This window comes from Erythrolamprus reginae, chromosome 13 (genome assembly GCF_031021105.1).
Source record: "Erythrolamprus reginae isolate rEryReg1 chromosome 13, rEryReg1.hap1, whole genome shotgun sequence".
NCBI lineage: Eukaryota > Metazoa > Chordata > Lepidosauria > Squamata > Dipsadidae > Erythrolamprus > Erythrolamprus reginae.
The window spans coordinates 14,524,216-14,536,700 of NC_091962.1; the positions used below are offsets into that span (position 1 = coordinate 14,524,216).

Here is a 12,485-nt window from a genome sequence, read left to right on the forward strand (position 1 = left end):
TGATAAGTCTAAACGCTATTGCTATTGAAAGAAAGAGAGAGAGAGAAAGAGAAAGAATGAAAGAAAGAAAGAAAGAAAGAAAGAAAAGAAGGGAGGGACAGAGACCAAGAGGGAGGGAAGGAAGGAAGAAAGGAAAGAGAAAGAAAGAAAGATATAAAGAAAAGAAGGGAGGGAGGGAGGGACAGAGACCAAGAGGGAAGGAAGGAAAGAAAGAAAGAAAGAAAAGGAGGGAGGGTGGGACGGACAGAGGCCAAGAGGGAGGAAAGGAAGGAAGGAAGAAAGAAAGAAAGAAAGAAGAGAGCCAGGGTGGCCCAGTAATTAGAGTGCAGCCCTGCAGGCTCCTTCAGCTAACTGCTAGCTGTAGTTGAGCAGTTCAAATCTCACCACCGGCTCAAGGCTCTCTCTCTCACTCACTCACTCACACACACACACTTTGCAACAGTCAGTACGAAAATGCCCTTAAGCCCCGTCGTAGCTTTGAGCAGTCACTAAATGAAACAGTTGTGAGCACTGCCCGTATTCCCAGCTTGAATTTCCTCCTCGGAACCAGCCAGTCTGGATGGTTCAGAAGACGGGGAAGGGAAGGGCCCGGCTCTGCTTTGGCTGCAGGGGAGGGAGAACCTGCTAGAGAGCTTCAGCTGCCAGGAACCATCCTCCACTGCCCATCCTTCCCCTTTCCAGCCCCATCCCGCTGGGCTCCGTGGTCCTGGTGGAAGCCAAGGTGGAAAAAGTCGAAGAAAAGAAGGTGTTCCTCTCCGGGTGCGTGCAGAGCCCCGACGCCGAAAACCTTCACGCGGAAGCTACAGGTGAGTTTACCTGTTGAATCCAATGGGACGCAATCCAGCCGTCTCTCCTTCTTGGGCAAAATAAAATAGATAGATAGAGTTCTATTCCCCAGGTTCTTAAGAGGTCAGTAAGGGGCGTACCTAAGGGCACTAGCCTGCCTTTCGTCCCCTGTCCAATTGTCTCTCCTTATCTCATGTTTATTTTATTTATTTATTTTTATTTATTTATCGGATTTGTACGCCGCCCCTCTCCGCAGACTCGGGGCGGCTAACAACAGCAATAAAACAGCATATAACAAAATCCAATACTAAAAACAGTTAAAAACCCATTATTATAAAAACCAATCATACATACAGACATACCATGCATAAAATTGTAAAGGCCTAGGGGGAAGTGTATCTCAGTTCCCCCATGCCTGGCGGCAGAGGTGGGTTTTAAGCAGCTTTCGAAAGGCGAGGAGGGTGGGGGCAATTCTAATCTCTGGGGGGAGTTGGTTCCAGAGGGCCGGGGCCGCCACAGAGAAGGCTCTTCCCCTGGGTCCTGCCAAGCGACATTGTTTGGTTGACGGGACCCGGAGAAGACCCATTTAATTTAATTTTTTTTAATTAACTTAAATATTAGATTTGTTTTACATTGTATTGTTATTGCTGTGGGCCGCCCCGAGTCTGCGGAGAGGGGCGGCATACAAATCTGATTAAACTTAAACTTCATATATCTTCTCCTCTACTTTTATATTTTTTCTTTATATATAATACTTCATGTCTATCCTCTTCAATATGTATTGTGTATTGGACTGAATGAATGAATGAATGAATGAATGAATAAATAAATAAATAAATAAATTCTTTATTGGCCAAGAGAACAGTCCTAGTCACACACCGTTAAATCGGTCAGTAATTCTCAATACATATGAGCTTACTTGTTCAGATTTCAAACACATAAACCAGCATTTGAGCACACAGTCCTTACTACAGCATCGGTCGCAAAGACAAAACAGAAATAGCAGAAAATAATTGAGGGAGGGAGAGAATCACACTTTTGGCTCCCTCTTGTGGCCATCCGTGACACTACCTCTTAAAACAATAGTGTTCCAATACGTGTAAGCATACATTTGTTGGTTTATTGCCAAACCCAACTATTTATTTATTTATTTATTTATTTATTATTTAGATTTGTATGCCGCCCCTCTCCGCGGACTCGTTATTTATTTATTTATTTATTTATTTATTTATTTATTTATTAATCAGATTTGTATGCCGCCCCTCTCCGTAGACTCGGGGCGGCTAACAACAACAATAATACTATGTAAACAAATCTAATATTTAAGTTAATTTTTAAAAACCCCAATTTAAGAAACCAATCATACATACTGACATACCATGCATAAATTTTATAAGCCTAGGGGGAAGGGAAAGTCTCATTTCCCCCGTGCCTGATGACAGAGGTGGGTTTTAAGGAGCTTACGAAAGGCAAGGAGGGTGGGGGCAACTCTGATATCTGGGGGGAGTTGGTTCCAAAGGGTCGGGGCCGCCACAGAGAAGGCTCTTCCCCTGGGTCCCGCCAAACGACGTAGTACTAACATAGTACGAACAACGACGGGCAACGTAGCCCAAGGAAAGGCATCCAAATCTCCTCTCCAAGAGTCTCAACTCTTTCTCCACCTCTTTGTCTCCATCTCCCTGGGTTGTAGCTCTCTTGATCCACCTGGGCGCGAAGACTTCTTCTCCTCCGCAACGATTCCCGAGACCTCAACTTTGACCCACAAGTGTGATTTGCACACCCTCAAAGGAGACGCTTGAACCAGCCTCTCTGGCTCTCTTCGGAGATTCACAACTTTATTTCTCTTCGGATCGTCCAGGGCAGAGGAAAAATCCCCAAGATATCCATGATGGGTTCTTGAATTTTGCAAGGGAAAAAAAAAATCAAGAATCTGTTCCAGTTCTACCGCAAGACCAATTTTTAAAAAAAATTAAATTCCAAGTTAGTGAAGTTCTTATTTTTGTAGAAACAAAAACCGATTGGATTAACACCCCCACTTCAAAAGAGACACACAAAAACATCGAATCCTGGTCAACTAAGTGCTGGGGACACATTTTGCTTTGCAAAAACCAAACACACCAACGTGACAGACGGTGTTCAACTTCCAAGAATGTATTTAGCAATCACCACCACCAACACCCCAAAAATATTGACTCAAAACTGGCCTCACACTTACAACGGGCTCTGCCTCCCGACGGCCACACCATCAAAATTTTGGTGGCATTTGCGACTTAAGTGCAATGTCCGGTTAGCAAGTACCACAATTTTTTTCCTGCCTTGCCAAGTTTCTAAGTATATTTATAGTCCAGGTGATGAAAGCTTCTCTTTGCAATAAAATAAAATTTAAAAAGTGAATATCATTTTTTAGCATTCGACACTGGGCTTATAACCAATGTCTCCCCTGGTCCTTAGAAACATAGAAGACTGACGGCAGAAAAAGACCTCATGGTCCATTGAGTCTGCCCTTATACTATTTTCTGTATTTTATCTTAGGATGGATCTATGTTTATCCCAGGCATGTTTACATTCAGTTACTGTGGATTGACCAACCACGTCTGCTGGAAGTTTGTTCCAAGGATCTACTACTCTTTCAGTAAAATTATATTTTCTCATGTTGCTTTTGATCTTTTCCCCAACTAACTTCAGATTGTGTCCCCTTGTTCTTGTGTTCACTTTCCTATTAAAAACACTTCCCTCCTGGACCTTATTTAACCCTTTAACATATTTAAATGTTTAGATCATGTCCCCCCCTTTTCCTTCTTTTCCTCAAACTAGCCATTTACCCAGTTCCTGCAACCGTTCTTCATATGTTTTAGCCTTCAGTCCCCTAATTATCTTTGTTGCTCTTCTCTGCACTTTTTCTAGAGTCTCAACCTCCTTTTTGCATCGTGGTGACCAAAACAGAATGCAAATATTCCAAATGTGGCTTTACAAGCCTTATAAAGTGGTATTAACCCTTCACGTGATCTTGATCCTCTCCCTCTGTTGACGCAGCCTAGAACTGTGTTGGCTTTTTTGACAGCTGCTGCACACGGCTGGCTCCTATTTAAATGGTTGTCCACTAGGACTCCAAGGTCCCTCTCACAGTTACAGTACATATCCTGTACCTGTGTGTTTTGTTTCACTTGCCTAAATGCAGAACCTAACTTTTTTTCACCCTCGAATTTCATTTTGTTAGATAGCGCCCATTGTTCAAGTTTGTCAAATATTATTTCACTGAAAGAGTAGTAGATCCTTGGAACAAACTTCCAGCAGACGGTTGGTAAATCCACAGTAACTGAATTGAAACATGCCTGGGATAAACATAGATCCATCGTAAGATAAAATACAGGAAATAGTATAAGGGCAGACTAGATGGACCATGAGGTCTTTTTCTGCCGTCAATCTTCTATGTTTCTATGTTTCTAACTTATTCCTGCCAGTTTGGTGTCATCTGGAAATTTGATAAGTTCCCCAGTTGTGAGTCTGCAACGGTTTACGAAACTGTCCTAAGTCACTTTTTTCAGTGCCATGGTAGCTTTTGAAACGGTTATACTGTACTACAAACTGTTGTAAGTCAAGGACTGGATATTGATATTATTATTATTATTATTATTATTATTATTATTATTATTATTATTATTATTGTTTAGTGGATTTGTATGCCGCCCCTCTCCGTAGACTTGGGGCGGCTAACAACAGTGATAAAAAGCAGCATGTAACAATCCAATATTAAAACAACTAAAAAAAAACCTTATTATAAAACCAAACATACATACAAACATACCATGCATAAATTGTAAAGGCCTAGGGGGAAAGAGTATCTCAGTTCCCCCATGCCTGATGGCAAAGGTGGGTTTTAAGAAGCTTACGAAAGGCGAGGAGGGTGGGGGCAATTCTAATCTCTGGGGGGAGTTGGTTCCAGAGGGCCGGGGCCGCCACAGAGAAGGCTCTTCCCCTGGGTCCCACCAAACGACATTGATAACCCACAACACACAGCCGGCTGCATTATTTTTGTCTCGGCTCCTTCATTCATTTCCCCGCTAAATATTCCGAACCTGATAATCCAAATTTTGGGCCTTTTCGGATGGTTTTCTTCTGGGAGGAAACAAAAAAAGTTGTGTGTTTGTGAGCTAGCTTAGCAACGTCACTGTTTGTTTCCGTCCGCTTCTCGCAAACAATGTCAGGTTAATTAAAAAGAAAACAACTGCGTTGGCCAAACCAGAGAGGTGAGTCAATCAACGGTCGACCTGGAGAATTGCAACAACGGGCAACGAGAGGCGGGTCGTGTTTCCTTGGCCTGCGACGGTAGGCAAACATTCATCCCGTCTCCAAAGAATGGCCCCTTTGTTCTTGCCTCTGCGTGCCAAACCTGATCGGAGAGGGGCACCCTGCCAACGGCCAGAAGGAAAAGCTTTCGCGGCCCGACGGAGACGCCGGGAGGGTCCAAATCCTATACAGCTTTTCTTGGGACCGACCCAGCTTCCGATCGGATGGCGGCTCTGTTTTGAAAGCCGGGATGCTGTCCCGAAAACGACGCTTTGAACTTCCGACCGGCAGTGGTCGTTTGCCATGGTGTGACTCTCGCCGGTCGAAATCGGTCCGTTGCAGCTGAACACCACCACCCGGCGGTGACGTCAGAAGACCGGATGATAAACAACAACATGGGGAGTTTGTGTTTTACTGGTTGCAATGCTGGAGGGCCACGAAGGCAGGTTGGGAAGGGGTGAACGAAGAAGAGGAGGAGAGAAGGATGCCCAGGTAATTGGGGAGGGGGGGGTTGTGTGTGTGTGTTTGTGTGTGTGTCATTTGGGAACTGGAGGGGTGCATGGTTTCTCCTATCAGCGGATACAATGCACCTGCTTTAGTTTTGGGATTTTAATTGTTCTTACGTTTTTATTTCATTGTTATTTTATTATGTTTTATCCTTACATTCTTAAGCACAAAACTCTCTGGGTGGTCTCCTGGAAATAAGATGAATGCAGGATATAAGATGTATAGCGCGCTGGTGAGGCCCCATTTGGAATAATACTGTGTCCAGTTCTGGAGACCTCACCTACAAAAAAGAGATGGGTCAAATTGAAGGGGTCCAAAGACGGGCTACAAAAACAGTGGTCTTAAGCATCAAACTGATCAGGAAAGACTTCATGGACTCCATCTATTTAGTCTGGAGGACAGAAGGGAAAGGGGGGACATGATCGAAACATTTAAATAGGTGAAAGGGTTTGTTGTGAGCCGCCCCGAGTCTGTAAAGAGGGGCGGCATACAAATCTAAAATAATTAATTGATAGATAGATAGATAGATAGATAGATAGATAGATAGATAGATAGATAGATGAGATATAAGATAGATAGATAGATAGATAGATAGATAGATAGATAGATGAGATATAAGATAGATAGATAGATAGATAGATAGATAGATAGATAGATAGATAGATAGATAGATAGATGAGATAGATAGATAGATAGACAGACAGACAGACAGACAGACAGACAGACAGACAGGTAGATAGATAGATAGAAAGATAGATAGATGAGATAGATAGATAGATAGATAGATAGATAGATAGATAGATAGATAGGTGAGAAAGATAGATGAGATAGATAGATAGATAGGTGAGAAAGATAGAAAGATAGATGAGATAGATAGATAGATAGATAGATAGATAGATAGATAGATAGATAGATAGATAGATAAGGTTCAGGAAGGAAGTGTTTTTAATATGGAAGTGAACCCAAGAACAAGGGGGCACAATCTGAGGTCAGTTGGGGGAAAGATCACAAGCCACGTGAGAAAATATGATTTGACTGAAAGGGTAGTAGATGCTTGGAACAAACTTCCAGCAGACGTGGTTGGTCAATCCACTGAATCGAAACATGCCTGGGGTAAACCTAGATCCACCCTAAGATAAAATGCAGGAAATAGTACAAGGGCACAGACCGGATGGACCAGGTGGTCTTTTTCTGGCGTCAATCTATTGCTTTATCCAGCGTCCGAAAGGAGTTAGGCGGCTTATAAATATAATACATTAAATTAAATCAAATTCAGTTATTATCCTTGCAGGGAGCGATCTTTATTTTAGTCTTCTTCGTACGGTTTTGGAAAGGTCAACGCGCCGCACAACTTTTGTAATCTCCCGAAATCTTTTTGGTTATCTCCCCCCCCCCCGCCCTTCTCGCTCTTCCTCCTCCTGATCGAATTTTCACATTCACCCCTGCAGCATTGGAAATAAAATAGTTGAGGCTCGGGAGGTTTGATTCCTCCCTCCCTCTCTCTCTCTCTGCCCATCTTTGGCTTCCGTTGAAGAAACAACTCTGCGCGTGCTCAGATACCAAATGGGTCAGCAGGGGGAGGGGGTGTAAAACGGGAAGCGTGTGGGTCTGTCTCACAAACACACACCTGGCAATTGTTAAACCTGGATTTGTCATCCTTGGGTTTGCCACACCTCCTGACATTTCCGAATTTCTCCCCGGGGCTCTGGGACAAGATATAATCCAATGTCAACAGCTCAAAAGAGTTTTTTTAAGTCACACCTGGGCAAGCGGCCACATTCACAACTCGGCGGTGCGGATTCAGAAATTCACCTGTTGGGGGGGGTGTTTCTCCCTCCCCCAAAGCGGAAAAGAAAACTTGGCAAATCTTTTTGGACACAAGACATTGCAAAATTCCAAGAGCCGTGAAAAGAAGGAAAGGCCGGAGGGCGTTAGATAGCAAGTTCTCCGGGTTTCAATTTATTTTGGTCCTCCCGTTGTCAAAAAAAAAAAAAATCAAAACTACATCAGCAGAGAGGGCGGGCGCTCACCTTCAAAGAATTACCAGAATATCTCCGGGACCGCCTTCTGCCGCATGAATCCCAGCGACCAGTTAGGTCCCACAGAGTTGGCCTTCTCTGGGTCCCGTCGACTAAACAATGTCGGCTGGCGGGACCCAGGGGAAGAGCCTTCTCTGTGGCGGCCCCGGCCCTCTGGAACCAGCTCCCCCCCCCACGGAGATTAGGATTGCCCCCGCCCTCCTTGCCTTTTGTCAACTTCTTAACACCCACCTCTGCCGTCAGGCATGGGGGAGCTGAGATATCTTCCCCAGGCCTATATAGTTTATGTATGGTATGTTGTGTGTATGTTTTTTAAATTATGGGTTTTTAGTTTTTAAAATTTATTTATTTATTTATTATTTATTGGATTTTTTAAAATATTAGATTTGTATTGTACATTGTTTTTCTATTACTGCTGTGAGCTGCCCCGAGTCTACGGAGAGGGGCGGCATACAAATATAATAAATTATTGTAGTATTATTATTATTATTATTATTATTATTATTATTATTATTATTATCATCATCATCATCATCATCATCATCATCCCCGGGTGAAACGATAGTCTAACTGGTTCGTTTTCTTTCTATTTCCTCCCAGATCGATGTGAGAGCATTCATCCGCATGGCCCCTCTTGTTTCTGTCTCGGGCAGACCCCCAGCCCCGATCTGAGATGTTCTCCAAGCGAAAAACCCGCAACGTCCAGCCCACGTGCCCCAACGTGCTGACCCCCGACACCATCCCCTCCTTTTTCATCCCACCCAACCTCACCACCCTCCGAGGGCGGCGTGCAGCAGGGACCCACAATCTGATCGAGGTGCCAATCTCACCGGTCAAAAATGAGGGCGTGGCGGTGCAGGCACGACACCGGGCCCGCGCGCAACTTCCAAGCACTCCCGCCACGATCCAGCTGCCGACGCCGAGAGACTTGGGCTGCCTGCCCGAAAGCCCCAACACCTGGCGTCGGGAATCGCTGTTCCACAGCCGACCCCGCCGAGGGCACGTCGGCTGGTTCGCCTCTCCACGGGCGAGGCCCCTATCGCAGCACACTCCGGGCCTGGATAGCGACACCGCCTCCTCTGCGGAAAACTCCCCGTATAATTCCCCCGTGCCCACACGCCCTCTCAGCAGTCTCCTTCCGTGCCACAACTATGGGCATCGGCGGCGGTTGGCATGCCGCTCTCCGCACACCCTGCATCCCGGCTCCTTCTCCACTGAGGAGACGAGCTCCACGGACACAAGCCCCTGCTGCCTGCGCCGCGAAGCCGATCCTCCGTGGATCTCTCCAGGCGCTTGGCCCCTGGCGCCCCTGTTCCCCCTGGACTTGATCCGCTGCCGCCAGCGCCTGACCAAAGAGGTGACGCTGACGGTTAGCCAAGGCGGTCAGCTGCGCCTGTCCAGCGAGTACCTCCAGCCACCGGGCAGCCTGAGGGTACGCCTGGTGAGCGCCGAAGGCTTCTACCCGCCGCAGGGGAGCCCTCGACACATTCACTGCTGCGTGGCGTTGCGGCTTCGGCCCGGCCCGGGTCAAAGGCAGCGCAGTGCCATCATCAAGCGGACCCGCAACCCCATCTTCAACGAGGACTTCTTCTTCGAGGGGGTGACCCCCGAGGAGTTACCTCACCGCAGCCTCCGGTTGAAAGTCATCAACAAAGCTTGCAGTCTGCGGCGTGACATCGTGTTGGGCGAGTGTGACGTCCCACTGGATTCCCTTCTGCCCTGAATTGGGGGGGGTCCTTGGCAGAGAGGAGCTGGGGGTGGCATAGATTTCTTCAGAAAAGAAGGACTGAGGGGCGGTGATGGCTAACAGTCTGGTCAGTTCTGGTCACCACACTTCAAAAGAAACATTGAAACTCTGGAGAAGGTGCAAAAAAGAGCCACCAAGATGATTAAGGGACTGGAAACCAAGACTTACGAAGACAGACTGAGGGAACTGGGCATGGATAGCCTAGAGAAAAGGAGGGCCAGAGCGGACATGATAGCAGTCTACAAGTATACGAGGGGATGTCACAGAGAGGAGGGGATCATTTTATTCTCCAGGGCATCAGAGGGCCGGATGAGGAACAACGGCTGGAAGCTGACCAAGGAGAGATTCAACATGGAGATAAGGAGGAACTTCCTGACGGTCAGAGCGATCAACCAATGGAACAACCTACCAGCGGACGTTGTGAACTCCAACACTCTGGACATTTTTAAGAGAAGATTGAACTGCCACTTGACTGGTGTACTATAGGATTCCTGCTTGGTCAGGGGGTTGAACTTGATGGCCTTCATGGCCCCTTTCAACTCTAGCAATAAATAAATAAATAAGTCTCAAAATGGGTGAACAGTGCAGTCAGGCGGTATGAAGGTGGTGTCGTGGATATTACCTGTCTGGACTTCAGCAAAGCCTTTGATACAGTTCCACATAAAGAGCTCATAGATAACCTAGTGAAGATTGGACTTAATCCCTGGATCATTCAGTGGATTTGCAGCTGGCTGAAGCGTAGACATCAGAGGGTTGTTGTTAATGGCAAGTATTCTGAGCAGAGACTGGTTACAAGCAGTGTTCCACAAGGGTCCGTTCTGGGTCCTATTCTTTTTAATAGGTTTGTGAGTGACAAAGGGGAAGGTTTGCCTATTTACCAAAGACTCTAAAGTATGAGATAGGGTTGATATTCCGGGAGGCGTCTGTAATATGGCAAAGGATTTAGCTTTACTAGATAAATAGTCAAAGCAATGGAAACTGCAGTTGAATATTTCCAAATGTAAAATAACACACTTGGGGAAAAGGAATCCTCAATCTGAGTATTGTATTTGGAATAATACTATGTTCAGCTCTGGAGACCTCACCTACAAAAAGAGATGGATCAAATGGAACGGGTCCAAAGACGGGCTACAAAAACGGTGGAAGGTCTTCAGCATCAAACTTACCAGGAAAGACTTCATGAACTCAATCTGTAGAGTCTGGAGGACAGAAGGGAAAGGGGGGACACGATCAAAACATTTAAATGTCAAAGGGTTAAAATCCCTTTGTCTAATTCCACGCAAAGTTGTTTTAGGCATAAGCTGTGTGTTAGTAACGAAATTGTCACTACGGACTCTATTAAAATTATAAAAATATAAATTGTACGTTGTTGTTTTTTTACACTGGGTTGGACTTTGCTTAACTTAGCTATTTAGTAAGGTTTGTCTTGTTTTTCAAACATCTGACTTCTCGATGTATCCAAATTGTGCCACCAGAGGGCAGCATTTCCTTTCAACGGTTGGGGGGGAAACCGTTTGCAGCCACCAGGGGGAGCCCTTTACCCCTTGATTCTTTTATTTATTTTTTCTTTCCCTGTATTGTAGAATTCCAAAGTTGCACTAAAATAGCTAAATAGCAAATGGACTAATAAAAATTGCAAAAAAAAATTCCCTTGCAATATTTATTTATTTATTTTATTTATTTATTAGATTTGTATGCCGCCCTTCTCCGAGAACTTTACAATGTTAAATAAATAAATAAATAAATAAATAATAATATTTGTAAGCATACAAAATAAAGCATACAAAACAAATCTAATAAGTAAAAAAAAAAAAAACACAGCTAAAAATCCAATATGTTAAAAATCAGTCAATGCCCAGCCCGGCCACAAGAGGGCATCTCTTTGGCACTAGGGGGCGGGGGTGAGTGAAGCTTTACAAAATTAAAAAACTAAAAAAATAGAAATTTCACTGCAAGCCTCCAGCTCCCTATTTTCATAGTTTTCCCTAATTTATTATTACCGTAGTTCAGAAGATGCTTGCCATTCCTAGTCTAGCCACACGAGGGCAGGCTAGGACCAACATTCCAATTTTTCCAATTTTTATTTATTTATTCGATTTTTTTGGATTTTTTTTTAAATGTTGGTGGAGAAAATCTTCTTTTTTATCCTTGGCAAATGTGTTTAGGCCCACGTAAACGCTTCCATTCTTGTATCTGAGTCGGTTCGCTAACTTTTAAGTAGGAAAAAATCTGAGGACACCCAGCAATTCCTTTTTGAGAATATTTTAAATTTATGCCATGCGGTGTTGAGGACTAGCATCCTGACTGTCATTCATTTAATAAACTTATTGCCAATGCAACAGGTCCAGTGGGCAATGCGAAAGGATTGAGCCCAAGGAAAATGCGTCCATCGAAAAAAATGTACTATATGTTTGGCCCTGCGGTTTATAAACAAGGTTAACAATTAGCTGTCTTTTAAGTAATGATCATAATTTATTCAATGTATAGGTATGTCTCACCTGCTTTAAAATGTGGCAAAGCACACCTGGCAGATTTTATTTCTTTTTTAAAAAAAATTATGTTGACCGCAGAAGTCTTTTATTAGCAGGGTTGTCGCCTCCAGAGGCTTGGCTCAAATTAATAACAAAGAAGAGCAGTTAATAATACACACTTCAGATGGGCCTCAATGAGGACTGCAAACCTTTCCCCAAAGTTTTAATTTTTTTATTAACTCCTTTGCTGGGAGGCATTGAAAATTTGGGCAGCCAAGTTTTGTTTTGTTTTTAAGTTAAAAATAGAAGGTGCATTTGATATTGGCCTTGAATTATTTCTTTAAAAGAAATATAAATTTTAAATTTTTCTTTAAAAAAAACATAATGGGATTTAGACCTCAGAGAGAAGCGGCATATAAATCCAATAAATAGATTGGATGGATGGATGGATGAATGAATGAATGGACAGAGATAGAGAGAGAGAGAGAGAGAGTGAGAAAGATAAATTGGATGGATGGACGGACGGACAGATGAGAGAAAGAGAGATAGATAGATAGACAGACAGACAGATAAGATAGATGATCGATAGATAGATCGATAGGTAGATAGATAGATATTATAGATAGGTAGATAGATAGATATTATAGG

At 44.1% G+C, this 12,485-nt stretch overlaps 2 protein-coding genes across 2 annotated transcripts in view; both read left to right on the forward strand.

Moving 5' to 3' along the window:
• LOC139175511 (acyl-coenzyme A thioesterase THEM4-like) overlaps positions 1-3,180 on the forward strand; it is a 10,391-nt gene extending 7,211 nt beyond the window's left edge. Inside the window, exons 5-6 of the mRNA XM_070766645.1 lie at positions 682-806; positions 2,477-3,180. Of these exons, the coding sequence (XP_070622746.1) occupies positions 682-806; positions 2,477-2,544 (193 nt within the window). The 3' untranslated portion in view covers positions 2,545-3,180. The remainder of the gene's footprint in view (positions 1-681; positions 807-2,476) is intronic.
• Positions 3,181-4,989: 1,809 nt separating this feature from the next.
• On the forward strand, positions 4,990-10,725 carry C2CD4D (C2 calcium dependent domain containing 4D). Its single transcript, XM_070766637.1, has 2 exons — positions 4,990-5,565; positions 8,220-10,725. The coding sequence occupies exon 2, from the start codon at positions 8,293-8,295 to the stop codon at positions 9,340-9,342; it is 1,050 nt and encodes a 349-aa protein (XP_070622738.1). The 5' UTR covers positions 4,990-5,565; positions 8,220-8,292; the 3' UTR covers positions 9,343-10,725.
• Positions 10,726-12,485: the final 1,760 nt, after the last annotated feature.